The sequence below is a fragment of the Poecilia formosa genome, unplaced genomic scaffold (genome assembly GCF_000485575.1).
Source record: "Poecilia formosa unplaced genomic scaffold, Poecilia_formosa-5.1.2 Scaffold12, whole genome shotgun sequence".
Classification (NCBI taxonomy): Eukaryota; Metazoa; Chordata; class Actinopteri; order Cyprinodontiformes; family Poeciliidae; genus Poecilia; species Poecilia formosa.
Window position 1 is genome coordinate 3666254 of NW_006799951.1, and position 20321 is coordinate 3686574.

At 41.0% G+C, this 20321-nt stretch overlaps 1 protein-coding gene across 1 annotated transcript in view; it reads right to left on the bottom strand.

Moving 5' to 3' along the window:
- Positions 1–2820: 2820 nt before the first annotated feature.
- Positions 2821–20321, bottom strand: part of bicc1a (BicC family RNA binding protein 1a) — a 63943-nt gene continuing 46442 nt past the window's right edge. Inside the window, exons 8-21 of the mRNA XM_007545410.2 lie at positions 19373–19624; positions 17704–17835; positions 14902–15106; positions 12972–13133; positions 12657–12829; positions 12423–12558; positions 10653–10806; positions 10093–10252; positions 9976–10015; positions 9731–9885; positions 8604–8760; positions 8114–8277; positions 7340–7439; positions 2821–6157 (exon numbers count right to left, since the gene is read on the bottom strand). Of these exons, the coding sequence (XP_007545472.1) occupies positions 6030–6157; positions 7340–7439; positions 8114–8277; positions 8604–8760; positions 9731–9885; positions 9976–10015; positions 10093–10252; positions 10653–10806; positions 12423–12558; positions 12657–12829; positions 12972–13133; positions 14902–15106; positions 17704–17835; positions 19373–19624 (2118 nt within the window). The 3' untranslated portion in view covers positions 2821–6029. The remainder of the gene's footprint in view (positions 6158–7339; positions 7440–8113; positions 8278–8603; positions 8761–9730; positions 9886–9975; positions 10016–10092; positions 10253–10652; positions 10807–12422; positions 12559–12656; positions 12830–12971; positions 13134–14901; positions 15107–17703; positions 17836–19372; positions 19625–20321) is intronic.

Below are 20321 nucleotides of genomic sequence, written 5' to 3' on the forward strand. Positions count from 1 at the left end.
TGAGAAAGTAAAGTGAAGCAGAAGCAAGGAGCAGATGGAAAAAAAAGAAAAAAGATTTGGTCCAGCATCATTATAAAAACCTAGAAATTAATTACACCAGGTTATGCTTCTAGGGTTTACTCCTTCCCCCTTGTGTTGTTTTTAATGCAACACAAGTAACTCCCCTACTTGACTGAAATGCTGTTGTAGGACCTTAAGAAAGCTGAGGCGAATATCTCCAGTCCTCAAACATGATCAGTGCTTCAAAGGGCCGAGATATTCCACAATAATGTGAAAGACAAATCAAGTCATACTGAAAATGACTACTTCAAGGTAATACGGCTTAACTTGCTTCTACAAGCTAGAATCACATGATTCAGTTACAGCTCTTTTAGTTTGGCATAAAACTGATATTACACTGTTATAAACATGACATAACACCTGTCATGAATATGAAGGCGTCTTTAAAAATGTTTATGACTGTTGTCATGAAGTGGTTTATTGGTAAGTACTGACACTTTTAATGCATATATGCATTAAAAGATGCATTAAAAGTACTAGCTTAGGATTATTTGGTAAATAATTACATTTTTATGCAAAGTTGCATTAAAACTTACATTAAGAGTCAACTTTGCAATGAAAGGGACATTATTTACCGAATGACACTTCATGGCAACAGTTGTAAACATTCATGAAAACTCCTTAATGTCCATGACGGGTGTTAAGTCATGTTTATGCACGACCCTTAAAATAAAGTGCTTCTGGGTCTTTCTTTTTGTTACAACATGGATCAACAATTCGTCTACGGTTTGATTTGCAGAGCTGCTGATTTGGATGTGCAATTAAACATATTCACGAGAAACAAACGCATGTTGAGAAGTTGAACGTCTGACAGTAAATAACCTCGACACCTCTTTACATGGCTTGCAAAAATGCTCATTAGGGAAACAAAAGATGTGGAACAGACTGTGAGCATATTATCCAGTGGAAAGAAGCCAGGGACGAAGAGCTGGTGTCCAAGTCACAGCTCCTGTCATTTACACCTTCCCTGCAGAGGGAAGCTGCCCATGAGAGCAATCTGTGATGTCGTTAAGACTTTGTAGGACTTTAAATAAGGACATCTTAATAATAATAACAAAAAAAAAACACACTTCTCTGTAATTTAGCTGTCGTTCACTCTCTGCCTCTCACAATAGAACGTGAAATTAGAATTAGTCATGCAGGGCTCTCAGATTGATTGCCAGTTTATGTTTCTGCCTTGAGAGGGACTATTAGAGATTTCATCTTTGATTAAACAGTTTTTCTCCTGCATATTAAACAAAACATATTTCGTTGGGTAAAATGTGTGCTTAAGAAACTCATCTGGGTTGTGTTATATGCATAAACAACCTATATTTAAACCTGGTATAGCTTTTTTATCTGTTTACCGCATACAGAATTGGCAAAGACACCATAATGAGTGTTTTCTTAGCGCGCCTCCCACGCGTTGACCCTGGGCTTCTCAGCTGTAACAGACCAGTATTTACATCCCGTTGGTGTTACACAAACACGAGGGCGGTCTGCGTTTTTCCTCCCCTCGGCCCAGCACCTGCTTAAATTAATGAGGGGGGAGGAGAAAGCGGGTGACTCAGTGGCTGTCCACAGAACAGAGTCCAGAGGCACCACCTGTTTCTGCAGAGGGCCTGGATGGGACACAAACTCTCCCTCTCTCCACGCCATCTGAACAATAATCTGCTGCCATGACAATGTTGCCCTGTGGATCACAATTACGAACACATTTTAATTACCATATATATATATTTAAACTCAAGAACACACTCCCATTTAACTGTAAAAAATCACACGATTATTTACTGTCATTACAATGCACTGCAGGAAATACGACTCTCATGAGAAAATATCAAATATTTCACTTTTAGAAATACAAACCCAGACGGTAAAATGTGAGCGACTATTTTTTATTTTTTTTATTTATTTTTTTTACAGTGCTGTTCCAGATTTCCTTTTAAGTGATAACACTGCCCTCTGGAGGTTTCTTTTTGGAGAACTGCATTTGAAAATGTTTTATTATTTTTGCAAAAGAAAAATTGTGACAGAAGGAACAAACCTGCGATTTCTTTACATCGAACAGACTTTTAATTTTAATGAGTCATTAACACAAATATATATTGTGGAGACCATATAGCTACATGATCTACTGAAGACATTTCCCTTTTTTTTTTGTTTTTTTTGTTTGGTCAGTAACAGGACTCTAAACCTTGAAAATGTAAGGTGGTGTTAGAAGTTCAACTATTAAAAACTGACCTAAACCTGTACTGAGCATGGGATGATTAATAATTACGTTTTCAGGTAAAACCTTTACAGAAAACAGCAGTCCAATTCTGATTTTTTTTTCCATAAATTTATTTCCTTCATATTATTGGAATCTTTGAACATTTTTTTTTTCCCGCTGGATGATTTCTGCTTGTGTCTTTGCTACCGTACAGTTAGAATAACATCAGCATCAACAGATGGCACATGAACAGAGCTTCGGCCTCATGGAAATGTTTTACACGCCATTTCTTTCCAGGAACATTGAAAAGAATTGTACCTTTTCTCAGACTAAGAGAAAAACAAAAAAACAAAACAAAAACAGATGTATAAGAAGAAAAAAAGAAATACATAATACATAATTCCTGTAGTGGTTTACATTTACTATAAATGTACCATTTGACTGCAGTACAAAGATTCATTCAAATACATCCCTTTGCGAAGAACAATACAACAAGTCTTAGACATAATTGAGAAAACACTAACAAGGGGAAAGACTTGACAAGCTGGTGATGAACTTGTACTTATTGAAATTTGTTTTTTTTTATGTTTTTTTTTTTTTTTGCTGATTTGCATTCAAGCTGCAGGAACATGAATCAACAGTTCTCTAAACAACACTCACTTGATGAGACGCTGACCCTTGACGCTCCTCTGAGCTACGAGAGGAGACAAAACAAATGTCCGCCGGAGCAGGAAGACGAGTCGCAGCGCCGCGACAGCTCGGATGTACGTACCATGATGAGTCGAGGCGAATCTTCCCTCCCGGGTTTTCCTCTCGGAATACAGAAGCGCACTCTAATTTTATCTCTTCATCACTTCGTAAGACTCGAATGAAACGACAACAAGCAAACAAACAAACAAACAAACAAACAGAAAAACAACAACCTACTGTGCCTGGTCTGCATTAGCAACCATGTCAGAATATTACTCAGTGAAAACGGCTGAAATCAGATGTGACGAGAGTTGAAAAGTAAACAGAAAACAGGCTTGAATCTAAAAGCGTGAATAACTGATCGAGTCCCTTAGTTTCGTTTTGGTCACGGATGGATCGCTGGTTCTTTCCATCTAAATTGAATTCAGATAGATATGTCTGAGGGATTTTATACATTCTACTCTCAATTAAACCAATACAGTTCTCATTTTTCTGTTTTACAATTAATGTACTGCAAATATAAACAAGAACTTTTACAACAAGTCATTTAATTGCACTTGAACATGCTCCGGACGCTGGGAAATGGTGTCTGGATTAAGTCAGAGATATTTTAAGAACATCACAGAAAATAAAATAATATTTCACCAATCCAAGTTAATGAACTGCCGGGAAAAGACGTTTCTCCTCTTCAAAACACATTCCTGAAAATATTACAGGAATACAGAACCAGCAAAGACTCTGATGAGAAACATCAGTGCATGCATAATCTTGTTACTTCACTGAAGACTGCTTAACTAGGTTTGTTGGATATAAGATTGACTCCGCCGATAGTAGAAAAATCCGGATTTTTGTTTGTTTTTCTCTTAAATCTCAGCCCTTTGAGCAGATTTATTTCTCCAAATTTGTGTCTAGCATGAAGTCTAACACTAGACCAGTCCTATTGACTTTTTGAGTGATGCATGATCTATCTGGACGAGGAAGGTCAGACCAAAAATATTAGTGTTATTAACAAAATATCTCCCTGCTGAAAACGACTTATGTACATTGGCACTTATCTCTACAAACACACAGCTTTGCTCTGTTATGAGGTTTTTGCTTTCTCTAAATTAAAAAAAAAAAAAAAAAGAAAAGAAAGAAAAAAAATGGCAAGCAAGTCTTGGCACAGCATCTCACATTCCGGATACAAGCAATATAGTCATGATTTAAAGCACATGGAGCTGACAAATAATGGATGAAATATGCACTATGAGCAAAAAAAACAAAAACAAAAAAAACAAAAAAAAACAAAAAATGGAGAAAAGCGACTGCTGACACGATCAGAAAGAGGACTCTTTCAAGGCTTAGCCTGACCTCACTTTTCTGCTGCTGTGTTATGGCACAGCCATATCATGGCTCCACAGATTTAGGGGGCAGAAACAAGTAAAAAATGCAATAAATGCCAAAAAATTAAAAAATAAAGACAAAAAATAAAATCATAGAAACTCACCATGAACATATAAAAATACATATGTAAACTGATTAACAATAAACATTCCACTCATTCGCCTAAAATAGTAATAAAACTAAACATGAAATCATAATGCGGAAAGAGTACAAAAGATTGAGTTTTGCTTTGTCTAGATATACACAGACAAAGAGGAACATCATTCTACTGACACGCTGAAGACAGCCAATGGTAAAAGGCCACAGGTATTTCCTTTGGATTGTTTTTTTGTTTAAAGAGATAGGTCAGGATTTTTGACGTGAGGTTGTAATAAAGAAAAAAAGTTGTAAGCGGTTAATATTTTACTTGCGAAAGACAGAAATATCATCCGGTATAAATCTCGAAGCCGAAGAAAAAACAGATGTGAAATGATGGAAAACAAATCCGGACTCAAAACCATCACAGCCGTTTCTGAGAACGCCTCTTTAGAAACGCTTCGTCTGCGTTGGGTGGTTTATTTATACACACGTTTCACACAGGTGATGAAGGATTGGAGGTGGTGTGCCACCGGTAATCTTCCTATGTGAAACGTATACCGAGAGAGGAACATATAGTTTATTTAAGCGTAGCTGTCTTAAATAAAAGGCGAGAGATTAACATAAACACAATTTTAACAGTTGCCTTACTTTTACATCAGACAGTTGCATGTAAAGCTTATATGCTTTACATGCTCCATTCTCAGCAAATGTTTGCGAAGGAAGATTATTAATGGCGCGCCACCTCCGGTCTTCATTTCCTGTGTAACAAACACTTTTTGGTTTCTGTGCAACAAGGTGTCCAATGGAAACGTGACGACAGTAAAACTTCCATGTTTTCTAAAGTGTAAGAAATCCGGTTTATAGTTAGCTTCAGCTAGGATCAAACATCTGCAATTATTTAAGAAAATTATCTACTCAAGTTCATATTGTAACTGCTTGTAACTTCTTAACAGAACCTCACTTCTCAAATCCTTTGCTAGTCCTTTAAAGTTGGTCGAGTCACTGCTCCGGTGTGGTGACCTACTTTATTTGGTGGAGCCCTAATCTCATTGGCTAAGTGCTTCCTTTTAGTTATTATTATTATTTTTTTTTTTGGTACAAAATGCATCTGTGCTTTCATTCAATAAAAAAAAAAAAGTATAGTTAATATTCCTTCATTGTAAGGAGTAAGGCTCTCACAGGCAAAAATCTAGTAATAAAGTGCATGTCACTGATACAATCGCATAACACGAATGCAGGTAGTATCAATCTGTAAAAGGATTGTACTAATCATTCTGCCTGTTCCTTTGATACAAAACGCGGTGAGAAATACTGGACAGTACCCTTCTTCAGAACCACAACGTCACCCTTCAATAGAAATGCTCTGGAAGGAGCTAACACTGAAACATCCCTTATCTTTAGTTGGCACTTAAGGTACAACTATGGCTTTTTATAAAAATAACTTCGTTTTTTTTTTTTTTTTACTGCATAATAATGCAACACTTTATAAAAAAACAAAAAAACAAAAAATAAGGGGAGTGGGGAGTACACAACCGCAGAAACTTGGGCACCAATGAAAAGAAAAAGAAAGAAAGAAAAAAAAAAGAGCACAGGCGGCTGGTCTTTGTGGACGGTTTCCAGATGAGGCCTACCACCGTCCGCTGACGCTGGCCACTTCGGCGTGAAACTGGCGGGAGAGTCGGCCGCTGGCTCCCCCCTCCAGGAAGGAGGACCTGATGGGTGGCTCAAAAAGCTTCCTTCGGTTCTTGTTTAGTTCTGCGGATTCCAAGACAGAAAAAAAAGAAGAACCACAAACTTTCAACAGAAGCAGAGACGATAAAAAGGCTCGATTCCTATCGCGGACGTTCTCCCCCCCCCCTCACCTCCCCCCTCTACTGCGAATCAAAGCGCAGAAATAAACACAGCCAGAGAAGTTTGTTGACAATTTTTCCCCTGGCCTCCGCCGATCAACAGTGACAAGAAAATAAGATTCGAATCACCACAGACTTGCACGGATCAACAAAAGCCGTCTTTGCGGTCATCTGGTTTTATGTTCAAATAAAAAAAATAAAATAAAATTATGCAAAAACGGCACGATGGCATCCACGACTTGTTCATATGATAGGAGAGTTCGGCTGCTGCCAGCATCAACCTCCACTTTGATTCCTGGAGACAGGCAGCTTGCTGCAGCAGCTCTTTTTTGCTGGCAGGGGAACAGGAAGTTTAAACTCTTTATAAGAAGGAAAATACCAAAAGGATAAGGCAGACAGAACCGTGCATATTTTTGTTTTAAAGGCCTAGACATGGTCAGCGGAGATGAAAGCTGACCATTACTTGGCACTCTAGCCTTTGGAAAACGGCATCATTAATAATCAGATCAGGTCTCCATATTTCCCCTCACTGCCTCACCCTGGATCCACTCTGAAGTTTGTGGACGAAACCTTTGGACAAAAATCCCCTTGACAGGAAGCTCCAGCTCCCACATGCAGCAACAGCTCCGGCTGTTACCACCTCCAAAATATGATGTCAGTAATGAGGTGTGACACAAACCACATTCACGTTAGATGAAGGAGTATAAATCCACTTAGGCTTGTTTGGGGGAAATAACGGGAAACGTGAACAAAAAACAATTAGTCTAGGCAATCTTCAGCAGGTTTAGCTAACAGGATCAGGCTCCAGCTAGCATCAGATGAAACCCTAGAAGTTATTATGGGTTCATCGCCCGACCCGGCAGGTTGCCCTCCTAGCACCGCCCTCCTGCTCCACCCCTCCCCTCCTAATTTACGCCTCCTCACGTGCTTCCCGTCGGCCTCGGCATTGCCGGCGCTCTGTGCAGCACGTGGACCCAATCGGCAGATTTTCAGGATGAGAACCAAGAAAAAGATGAAACATCTCTAGACTAACATTTTAGCTTCAAGGAGACGTCAGTATTTATATGCAAAGTTTCTTCATACACACCCGAAATGGCAAGTAGCATTTTCCTGCGAGCACCAAAGGTGGTGATTCCTAGTTCCTTCAGGTCCTGGTCTGTTAGAGTCAAGAATGTCTGGAGGTCAATCTACAAAAAAAAAAGGAACCATTAGCAAAAGATAAAATTATATATATATAACAATATATTTTTAACCTCTTATTTGACCAGCATATTCTTGGTATATATATATATATATTTGACAGGGATCTGGCAGAGACAAATAATGCAAAATGTGGTAAACCTCTTCACTCGCATTTCTTCTTGATTTTTCTTTTGTGTTATTCTATATATTTCATCAACTTTAGTCCTGATCCTCAAGAATTTGGGAAATCCAGCCATCAGCAAATATACAATAAAGTGTAATGAGGGAATCCTCTTTCCTCTTTCCTAGACATAGTAGTTTAAATTTCCACTGTTTTTTCTTTTCAAAATATTGGAGCAAGTTAAAATGCAGCCGTACTTTTCATTCACCACTTTGAGTGGAGTTTGTTGCTGCATGAGTTTGTATGACGGTGTTCAAGCCAACACATAAACAACTGAAAAGTAGAATAAAAATTTAATCTACAAAAACAAACAAAAACAAAAAGCAGATAAAATGTTCAAATTCTGGTGCAAATAAGTAAGTCACCACATGATAAGAACATCATTGCTCAGCATTTTAATTCCTAAAATCGCAGACATTTGGCTGGGTCGAAGCCTTGACAAAGCATAGAAACGATTTTAATAAAACGTGAAACGATGAAACAAGAGAAGCTCTCTACCTCCTGCTGCTGGAAGACGTCGGTGTACTTCCCTAAGCCCAGCTTGCTGAAGAGCTCAGGCAGGTCGGAGCCTTTCAGGGATGAATTCAGGTTGCAGCCGTTGCTGCCGGTTACTGAAGAGATTGAGTCCATGTAGTTGCTGCTGCTGAGGTAATGCTCTGCAGCTGCACAGGCAGCGTTTAGAGCAGCCAAGGAAAAAAAAAAACAAGACAAAAAAAAAGGAACAGCTTAAGTGGACAAGCAAAACTCAAATCCTGTTTATTTGTCACATTATTGTTAGAACTCATGCAAAAAAAAAAAAAAAAAAGATGTTGGACCTTCTTGTTTCATTATTATTCAAAGGGTAAATTGAATAATAGTAGAAGTAAAAAAAAAAAAAAAGAAAAAAAAAAAAAAAAAAAAAAAATATATATATATATATATTTTTTAAAAGTTTGGAGTCAGAAGCAAAAAGGTCAACAGTATGGAGGAAAGATGCAATAAAACTGACCAGATTTGTTCTGCTTTCTCTTCGGGCTGCTGACCGCGGAGGGGAACTCTGTGTGGTTCGGCAGGCCGTTCCCGTTTCTCTCCCTCCAGTTGTCCGAGTCGCTGCCATTTCCCACGCCTTCCCGGCTGCCGGCTCGAGACAGGGACAGCGGAGAGCCCTGGAACGCAAGAACACGAGACAGACGAAACATATGAGGAGTCATTCTGAATGTAAAGAAAAGGTTAGAATACACAAAAAGTGATTTTAAAGTAAAAACGCGACTGAAATGTTTCTGTGTTTTCTTGAAAAGTATGGAACTTTATTTCATACGTCTGGATAAGTTTCCAGATTTAAAAGAGACGATACAGGATATTTGTGATGGAATGCATATTTACTTTTTTACCTTAATCAGTTTATTGATTATGCTTGTTTTTTAAGCAATCAAAAATAAAAAATAAAAACCTGGAGAAGACGGTTCACTGCTTTACTGGCTTCTGGGTTGTTTTATGTCAAAAGGATTTGAAGGCTGTATATTTAATATAAAAATGGTCTAATCCAAGTTTTTCCATATTATTAAAACTTTTTAATTTATTCAGATGACAAACTGAGTAACTCTTTAACACACAGATGATTCAGACCTCAGCTTCAGCACAGTATTGCTTCATAAACTGTAAGAAAGACAAACTCATATGTTTTGTACTCAAATAAAAATACAGTAATAAAAGTGATACAAATCATGGTGCATTTTTCTTATAATGCCACATTTGCAGGAATCATGTATAACAAATGGTAACCCTGCTAAAGATCTGTAAATAGATACAAAGATAAAGTGATCTTTTACTGTAGTTATACAATGGCAATGGAAAAAAAATCCAAATAATTATATAAAAAAGAAGCAAAACAGGCCTCTATTCTTTCTTTAAGAAATTCTATGAAAATAAAAACTTTGTTCAATAAACCTTAAACAACTTTGTGAGTTTAAAAATGTTTATTTACTCATAGCACATACTTATTTTTTGCTTATTTATTTTTAAAAAAAGTCTTCCTATTTTATTTGATTTTATTCAACCCTTAGGATGGAGTAAAAAATCTCCAGGTCTGGGCTGCTACTGATGCTGAAAGCATCATTTTTTCTTCCCGTGTCTGACCTCATACGTGGTGCTCATGCTGGGTTTGTACGGGACGTGATTGGCTCTCCGCAGCTCCTTGATGGTCTCAGCTGGCATGGACTTTGAGAAGCCCAGACCGCTCCAGGTGTTGGTCGGGGTCCGCACCTCCGTCACCACGGGCTTCTTCAACATTGCTTTAATTAAACAGACAATTCCCCGGTCAAACTGAAGAAACGTTTGTAATTTCGCTACGTTTTACTACATGAAACGAAGCACAAGCTGACCTTTGGTCGCCAACAGCTTTTTCTGTTCGTAGTCGAACGCCTGGAGAAAAACGGGAGACGCTTTCATCTCTTCATATTTAGAACAGGAATAAAGAGTTGTGTCAAAAATGTTTTTACCTGCATGTTAGCAAAAGAAGTCTGCGGCGCCAGTCTGATCCGCTCCCTCTCGTTTTGCTGTGCTGCCCGTTCGGCTGCCCGCTCACTGCCCGGCGCCCTCTTATCCGCCACGGGACCGTCCGACGAGCTGGACTCCGCGTCCGACAGGAGGCAGTCAGAACTGGCAGAATCACAGAGAAAACAAGAAGAAAAAAAAGATGCAATGTAAGCCTTTCCCTTTCACTTCATCTCTTGATGCAATCTTTGAGGATGCCTTGTGATTAGGAGTTATGGGATGAGACGCAGTTGGCTCTTCCTGTAACAATCCTGTCCAGGTTTAGTGTGTAACACAGTCCATGTGGCAGCCAACACCTAAAACTCCTAAATCCTCTTTCACTCTGCGGGGATAACTAACCATCTGTCATTCATGTAGTAACATCTTGCCTTAATTAAAACAAAATCTGTAGATTTGCGTTTCATTTCAGCCAGATACCATTTCATCCAAAAAAAAAAAAGAAAAAAGAAAAAAAAAAAGAAAATCTACTCGGAGACGCCAGCGATCTATGTAGACACAAACATACTGTAGATGGGAGTTCTTGGTGCCCTGCAGGAGCTCCACAGCCTGTCGCTTCCCAGATGACGTCTTGCACGAAGCCAGCATCTGTTTCAGCTCGCTCCCATTGGCTGAGTGAGAGGGGCTTCTCGGCATGCCCACTTCCACAAATGTGTCGGAGCCTGAACAAAAAAAAACAACAACAAACGATTCCCCGATATTATGCAGACATAAAAAACCCCAAAACAAAACAAAAAAATAGACAAGCCCTGAAAACAACAGCTGAAATAATTCAGGTTTGAGTCCTAACTGTGACGAGAGTTAACATTTTAGTCAGATGCTGAATTAATTAAAAACACAGCGGCTGTGATGATGATGGTTTTCAGATGTCACTCGAACGAAAAAAAAAAAAAAAAAACTGCTTCTGTGCACGTCTGCGTGTGCGTGCTTTGCATGTAAAACACGACTACATGAACACTGCGACATAAAATACGATGTCAGTGCGGCTTCGATGACATCGAAGCCGCACTGACGATCCTCGTCTGAGCAAACGACGAGGATCGTCGTTTGCTCAGACGATCCTCGGCGCGGAGTCGACATGGATCGCCCGGGCCGAGTCCAAACACATCCTGGGGGCACAGGAGGAGGTGAGGGAAGGCGGGAAGGAAAGCGTACCGGGACACACCAGGAAGGAGAGAGTCGAAGCGGCTCGGAAAGCAGCGGGGAAAAACGAGACGCGTGAGAGTGAAGCCTTTGAGGGCAAAAGCCCCATGAACGTGAAACGCAGAGGAAATGAAGGCCTTTCTGAACCGCTAGTAGACCAGCAGTTAATCTGTCTCCGTTCCAATAAATGCAAAGCACGAGCTAGGCCGGACGTTATGGAGGAGAAGCAGAGACAGACGCGAGCCTTACACATTTCCCTCAGTGTGGTTTTCAGAGCTACATAAATCTCAAGCGGAAAAAAAAACGTGATTTTGGACGTTTATGCTCGGTTCAGATGGCTGAGCTCCAGCAGAGCGCAGTAGAAAATGTTAGCAACTCAAATTTTTAGTCCGACCAAGGTCATAATGACGCATAAATCACATTACTCTGTTTAAACATATAGGATGGAGGAAGTGGAACAGGGCTGGATGTTATGAATGGGAGGCAAATGTCTGAATACAACCGCAACCACTGAGATGCTTTAATGAAGTTATAAGATCTAGTTCAAGTATTTCATACCTCATGAGTGTTTTTTTTTTTTCTTATTATTTTCTCACATAGCAACAACTAACTTAATGCATTTCACAGGAAATTTATGGGACAGACCAGAAATATTTTTGAATAGGTATAAAACCTAAAACTAACCTGGCTTATGACAAACTTCTCACCTTCCTTCCATAAAGGCCAGAGTTTCCTTCCCCTGATACTGATGGACTGAACAGTGCTCTGCAGAAAGCTTAAAACTTGGAATAAAGTTTTACTATCAAAACCTGAAGTGTAAATAGACTCGTGCAGCACTTTTCCAGTCACACGATGAACCTCGACTGGCTGATTTCTATACGTTCTCCCTTGTGCACTCGCAAACATGCACCGATGCAAAGATTTTGAAGCAAAATCACAGCTTTATCCGTGACGTGTTCTTTCATTGTTTATCATGCTGCTTATTTACTAATGTTCTCTAAAATGCTGACATCCACGTGGGGCTCGATACTCAGGAACAGAAATGTGATCCCATCTAACGTAACAACATCTATCCGGTGTTTAATCCAGCGTGGTTGCCTTTTTTTGTTTGACGTTTTTTTTTTTTTTTTTTTACCTTCGTCCGGGTTGGACTTGCTTGACAGCGGCTCTGAGGGACTGTGTCCACTGGCCTCCTGGGCCGAGTCGCATGGAGTCGGACTTAAGACGGTTTCTGCGAGGGACGCCGTCGCTAACCTCCCGTAACCAGGATGCTGCGCGAGGAAAGACGACAACACGAGAAGATGTTAAATCACTTCGTTTTACAGTAAAAACTGAGTGACGGGAGGACGAACGAGGACGTGAGGCCGACCTTGACGTGTCCGTTTAGCGTGCATTCAGGGACCCCGTTTGGCTGCTTGTCTATGGGGGCGAGACCGGGCGGAGGAGACGGCGTGCTGTGCGTGTAACCCTGCACGCCCGACATCAGGATGCTGCTCAGGGTGGCCTGAGTTACAGGGTGCATCACCAGCTGGGACGTAAAGCCTGCAACGAAAGATAAAGCGCAACCGCCTGGTGGGCAAATCTGGACGAACAGAAGACGGCAAGCATTTCACACCTCAAAAAAAAAAAAAGAAAAAAACATTTGAGGAAAGAAGGGTTTTCAGAAGTTGTTGTGTATACAAACTTTGGGGGCTGGTGAGCGAACTGGGCCACATGGAGGGGGCCGGTGTGGGGGTGCTGGGGCTCGGCGTCTGCAGGGGGCTCAGTGCCGAGTTCAGGCTGTTCAGGACCGTGTTCGGGGTGGCCGAGGCGGGGAGGGAATGGGTCGCCGTCGCACCCAGGAAACCTGCGGCGATCGCGACGAGACGGAGGAAAAGAATGAGATCAACGGTGGTCCCGTCGAAGCGCAGGGCCATTTTTCAAGCTAATCACACGTTTCGCTGAGGCCCTCAGAAAACAATCTCGGTTTTCTGGCTATTTCACTGGAATTCCATCAAACTGCGACCAGACAGCAAATGAGAGGAAGAATGTCTTGCATCTCTCCAAGGTTGTGGAAACAAAAAGCACATATCCAGCGTATCATCATACCCAATAAACCCACGTTAGTGAAAGCACCCAACGATATGGTGCCTGGTGTTTTAACCCAAACACAGTGTATGAAAACAGAAAGAAACAGGTCTGTGGCTTTCACAAGGGGCTAGTTTGGCTCCAGGAATAAGACCCGGGATTCTTCTGGCAGGCTGGCCTGTAATCTGAGGAAAAGAAGCATGTAGCAATTACTAAAGGCCAGGATGTGGCCGTCCACAGCTTCACCCCCGGCCCCCTGGGTTTAAATGAAACAGCGAGAAAACGTCTACCGTAGCGGGTTCCCCTAACCAATTTATACATTTTACTGAATTTATTGAGGAGAGAGAACAAAAAAAAGAAAAAGAAAAAAAGAAAAGAGTTTAGCAAGCCACACACTTTATATCTTAACAATGGTCATTTAAAGGGCAAAGGAAAATTGAAGCATTTAAAACATTAATGTTAAAGAGAGTCACACATGAGGCTTCCTCCACTGATTCAATAGCGCCCCCTCACAGCGAATCCTGAGTGTCCACTATAATAATCATATTTAATTGTATAAATAATGAGAATGTCTGGATCAAATTAATACTTATAGATTTAAGTAACAGTCTCTATAAGGCTACACTCTATAAATACTTTTTTTCACTTTACACGCTGATTGATTTAGGATATTTTGTTGTTTATTTTTATCATAATTAACATTCTGAACATTCAGGGATTTGCAAATGCATTATCAATATTAAGAACTGGATGGTAAATAACCGTCTGGATGTGGTCATCTACACATTTAATTATTCATGTGAAATGCAAAAAAAAAAAAAAAAAAAAATAAAAAAAAAAAATATATAAAAAATAAACGTGTTTAAATAGAATTTGGTGAAATGATCAGCAAGTTGAAAAAAAAAAATAGTTAACAGGTTATGAAAAAATAAATACATTTGCAAAACTGGAGCCCCAAAATAAGGAACAAAATTCTGATCTGTGCAACTCTAGACCTTAATAAATCACACAAAACAGGACTAAATCCTTTTTACAGATAAAAACTTCCAGACTTTCACACAAACTGAACTCTTGACCAGGATGTTGGCGGGTCATGCAGAAAAGCTCTTGAAGTGAAAAGTTATTAAACACCTCAAAATAAATGTTTATGATTTTTTAGGTCATGCAACTACATCTGTGCTGATGTCATTTTCTCATGTTTCGCAAGTCAAAGATCCACGTGATTCAGATCAAGACAACGATGGCAATCTTATTGAATTTACATCTCTATGTGCCACCCAGGACCCTACAGAAACAACCAACATCGCACTTTACAGAGAGACATGTGCGATACTGTGAACCAGGAAGTAAAATGTGATTTACGAGGACGTTCACTACGCTGTCAATAAATTTCACCTCTGATGCACTTTGTGTAGCCAATAAAAGAATAACATCTTATCTTTTGAGACTGATTTATCTTTTCTACATCATGGAAAAACATCTGGAACCCCACCAGAAGCAGCTTAAGAAAAAGAAGAAAAAGAAAAGAATTTGGACGGCGTTGTTACCCAGATTACTCAGCCCCAGGCCAGCTGAGGTCAGGATGTCCAGGCCAACGGGGCAAATGAGGGACGGCGATGGACCGTTAGTGGTGGGATTCAGTGCCAGGGAGGGTGAAGAACAGGACACCCCGTTGCTCTCGAGACCCAAGAGGAAACGCCGAGCTTCGTACATGTTGACGGCATTCCTCTCCACACTCTTCACTATCACGGACTGGGAAGGAAGACGAAGGAGATCAAAACGTAGCTGGGAAGGATAAAAATACATGGTGAAGAGGGGAAACGAGCCAGGGGACGAGGCAAAGAAGGAGAAGGGGGGAGGCATGAGAAAGAAGCAAAAAAAAAGAAAAAAAAAAAAAAGAGGAGTGAGGGATAGATAGGATAGGGAATGTTGGCACCAGAGATAGGGAGTCTGTAGGAGACCGAGGAGGGGGACAACAAGAAATGGGAGGAAGGAAGAGGGAATTAAGAGCAGATTAGAAGGATAAACATTAAGGCGGAGTGGGAGAGACATGGGAGCAATGTTCTCGAGAAAGCATTTCTTCATCAGCTGCTAGAAATTCATCACCTATCTCACTTTCTGACGGGGGAATATTGCAAAATAGCTAATACACTTAACGTCGGATGAAATGTAAGACGTTCAATCACGAAAAGAAAAACAAAAGTTTCTGCGTTACTGGAATCCCTGCCCGTCATAAATACTCAAAATGGACCAGCGCACAACGCTGCCCCGAATTTGACCGTTCGCCCAAACACGATCGCTCTCGCTGACACAATGCCCCTCCGTCTTTGCTAGTGCGCCGCGAGCGCTAGCACCACAGCGCGCACTCGCACACTCGCGTGGGCCTTCGGGGGGACTGCAGTCACCTCGTTAAAATGCTTAAGTGAAGGGTTCCTGAGTGGGTGTGGGCTGGGTCAGTGTTTACCCTGGCACCTCTGCAGAAATCCCTGCAGAGCTGTCTGCTCTGGGCACAGAGCCCCGGCTCAGGGCGGGACGCGGGCACCTCAGAGTGTCTCGTCAGGACTTTAGCTAAGTGGTGAAATACAATTAGAAATATTAAACGTCGCTGAGAGGCAGAATGTGAGCAAAACCAAAAACATGTTTTTTTGAATCTGAAGCTGGCTGTGGTTGTTTTAGCAGACTAGAAGTCACGGTACGGAGCAGAAGGTTTCGCAAAACAGCCCAGCTTGCTGCTTTAACGTATTCCTTGACAAAAAAGTGTTCGTCTAAAAACGAGCAGCTTATTTAGGAAGGCTGAGGAAGAACACGAGCAAAGTTCCCATCAATCAGGTGGAACATGCTTTGGCAGCCCGTTCTGCAGAGGAGACAGCCGGCTCTGATTCCCCGCTGTGGCAGATGTCTGATTGCCAGACGTTTTCCCACTGTTGGTACTTGGTTCCAGTTTTTCCCTTTCGGCTCTGTTAGACAATAATAAAATGCAGCAAGGCAGATTTTTTTTTTCTTCTTATTTATTTATTTAGATGCCACACCGTGACAGCTGATGGAAAGTAGTTTGGAAATGCCACAGTGGCTTTTTTTGTTTTCGTAACTCGACCCGTTTTTACATTTGATCGAATGAGACAGAAGCTGTGTTTTTCCCAGGGAGAAAACTTAACACATGTCGCCTTTTAATATTAGGGTTTGATTTTAGTCGACCTAAAGTCCAAAATTTTCCATCAATCAGAGTAAACCATTCTCTGACAAAACTCCTCACAGTTGTTTGTGGAATAATAATTTACATAAAACTGCTCTTTAATTACGAACATAGATAGCGAGGAGGCTAACGTCTAAAAACGACTGCATCCTGTCAACGAGCACAACGGGAATCCTCTATCGTCTATTTGATACAATGCAAGAATAAAATGTTACCCATGCATTGACGGCAGGTTGGCATAACTACAGCCATTACTGTGGGTCGTTATAGTGATTGTTTTATGAATTTTCCCTAAACTGTTTACAATATGCTTAGCTGAAAACAGACTCATTTGGTCCCATCATAATAGTAGTGTGTCAAAGAAAAAGGTGAGCCAGTTTGGGCCTTTGCACTCCATTTCTATTTTAGTCACAACAGCTGCAGAAGTAACAGATAAAAACAAGTTTTTTTTCCTTTTGGCATATTGTGAAAATGGATTTTGAACATGCTCCCACATTTTACTAAAGTTTACCGTCTAATACTGATGAAACATATTGCATTTTTGCAACTGAAGTGGTTCTTCAATGAAGTATAAAACTGCACAAATTAACTGGTAAATTACTACTTGTAAATAACTGATAGAGCGACAAGCAAACTTGAAAGAGACATCACTTGTAACTAAGAATCAACAACACTGGCCACCTTTTTAGGTCCAAGCACCATGTTGAACCGTCTTAATTCATTGCTGCATGGATGCAAAAAAAGCTGTCTGAAACATTCATTTGAGATTTTGTCTATAAAGACACGGCAGCACGTGCTGCAGATTTGTTGGCTCACATCTTCCAGATAAATCTCTGGTCCTCTACATCTCAAAGGTGCTCTATCAAATTAAGATCTGGAGGTCAGTATAACACAGTCAACCATTTTTAAAACATTAAGCTTTGTGGAAGTTGCACTCCATACTGCTTGAAGTAACAATCAGAAGACTGTTTAACTGTTATCATAAACGGCGCAGACATGGTTAGCAACAGTAAACAGGATGCCTGTGGTTTTTAAACAATGCTAAATTCTTACCAAGGAGCCAAAAGAATATTTCCCCACAACATTACGCCACCACTGGCAGCCTGAAGTGTTGACAAGAGGAGCTATGAGTTCATTAGTATGCACAGGGCCATACCTTGCTGGGTTGCTTTGGCTTTGGTTTGATGCTGATGAAGACATCCAGCTGCTCCATTAGTGCCGTGATGCACTGAGGTTCCACCTCAATGTCCTCTTTGATGTCAAACATTAATACCAGAGGCAAGCAGCCCTGGATAAAAAGGAGGAAAACAGGATAAAAAAACCAAACTGCAGCAGACACTTTCACACTGTCGGGTGCACAGCGACACTGCTTAACACTATGGTTGCGCTTTATGCCCTATTTGTGTACTCAAATTATACACTTTCTGAAACCAGCAGTAAATTGTCCTTTATACTCTACCATTTATAGACCGATACGTTAGCCATGCCGATAAATACGAGTTTCATGGCGGCATTCGACCCGTTGCAGCCTTCGGGAAATTCCGGCAAGTTAAATCTCTTCTGCACGATCACCGCCACAAGCACCACAAAGATCTGTATTTTGGGCTGAGAACTGGATGGCTCTCCGATTGAGAGTGGGTGTAATTAGCAGCAGAGCATATGGAGGCAGGCCGGCTCTGACGGGGCACTCGGACCGGAGCTGTAATCTGCCGTCTGGCCTACAGGCAGGAATCTATAGAGGCCAAAATCACAAAGCCATAGGACTGTGGGTAGACGTCTTCTCCCTCTCCTGCGTCGTCTTCTTTCTCTTTCTACCCTCCGAGTACTCCTCTTTAATTCACTCTTCTCTGCTTTCTGTGTTCATCACCCCTTCTGTAACTCCTTTACTCTCCAAGAAGAGAGGGATCGTCTTGTGTGTTCTCTGAAACAACTCTGGCACTCCCTCAGCGTCTTCGGGACCAACTGGGAGACCACAGGCATAGACAAGCAGCTTTTCTCAAACGACTACACCGCATTACGGGTCTCCGGACAACAATCCATACGCTGTTTACACCAGAGAAGTCCTAACTAGTTTAGCAGAAGTTCAAGCCACTGGTGATTAAACAGCCATTACTTTTACACATCTCCGAAACAGACTTCTTATTATACACCAAAGTAATTTAGGAAAGAGTAGCCTCAGTGGTTGAGGGCAACAAGACAAAAATGGCCACTGAGCATTTTTGGACAAAATGAAAAAAAAATTATGAGGTGCTACTCTTGATCCAACACATGAATGCGAACGGAGGATTTTTGTGAAGCGGAATCGTGCGGATGAATTCCAGCTACACGCGGGCCAAACCCTTATCATTAACTCTAATTAGAAAAGTATGCGCACGGACAAAACATGAAGCCCCGGAGCCAAACTGATTTAGCCAGAGTCCATCCTGCATGCAGGTATGTAGATGCTACGATCACACACTCCGACCTGGAATCGGAAACAGATTCTCCTTTATCTGATCTGAATATTTCAACACAGGACGACGAGCCAAGCAAGCCTCTCTCAAGGCTGCTCGCGACCCATGAGCCAGTCATCATTCACCCCCCCTCCTTCACTCGATTTAAAAACCACGCATCACTCAAACAAACCATGATAATGTAAATGAGACAGAGGCATCCATAACAGATACCACAAAGTCAAAGGAATCTGTGTATGTAAGGAATATGCTACCGCTAGCATCCCCTAACCACAAAACAATGTTTAGTTTAAAGTAATCCATTTCAACCGTTGGACTGGATGTAAATTAAAAGAAAAAAAAAAAAAAAAGAAATGCAAAGAAGACACGCACCATGAGATACTGCCGGGCAAGGCAGACGGATTCGATGGTGCCCTGAATGTAGACGGTGGATTTCTTCTGGGGGCCGTTGGGGTCGGGGAAGTGGATCTGGGCTCCGGTTCTCTGGGTGATGTGCTTGATGTTGCTGCCGTTGCGTCCCTTCATGAAAAGGTGGTGCTGCGGCGCGATGTCAAGGTGGGTGGTGATGGAGATGGTGCTCGCCAGACTACCAGCCAGATGCTCCAGCAACAGAGCCGTGCCTCTCTGGAGAGACAGGGGTGACAAGGTGGTGGATTATAAACAGAACTACTTAACAAGACAAGAAACCTTTCATTGATTCTTATATGTACCACAGACACATTTAACTCCTGCAGTTAATGACAGACATAATGTTTTCCCAGTCTTAGTGATATCCTTCTATGTCACAGAAAAATCAATAAATCTTGTTTAATGAGTCAATTTCAGTAATTCAACCCAAAAAGTGAAGGTTGTGTTACATGGATTCATTACACGGTGACATATTTCAAGCATTTATGTCTGTTGAAAATGAAAATGTAAAGCCCAGTTGAGTATGTCCAGTGCATCTGGAGAACATTCACAGCACTTCACATTTTCCACATTTCGTCAAGCTACAGCCTGATTCCAGACTGAGTTCAATTAATTTACTTCCTCAAACTTCTACACTCAAATACATCTTTATGACAATGCAGAATTGTTTTTTTTAAGTATTTTTGAACACTTATTGAATATGATGCTACAATCTTAGCATATCTATCTATTGGTAGTTTGGCCTACTCTTCTAAGCAGAGATGACTGTGCAGCCATTTTCAGATGTTCAATCAAATTTACATCTGGACTTTGGCTTCTGAGCCACTCCAGGACATTATTAGAGTTGTTCTGTAGATCTGTGCCGCAAGACAATCCTGTCTCCGAAGCCAGATTGTCCTTCGCACAAAGCAAA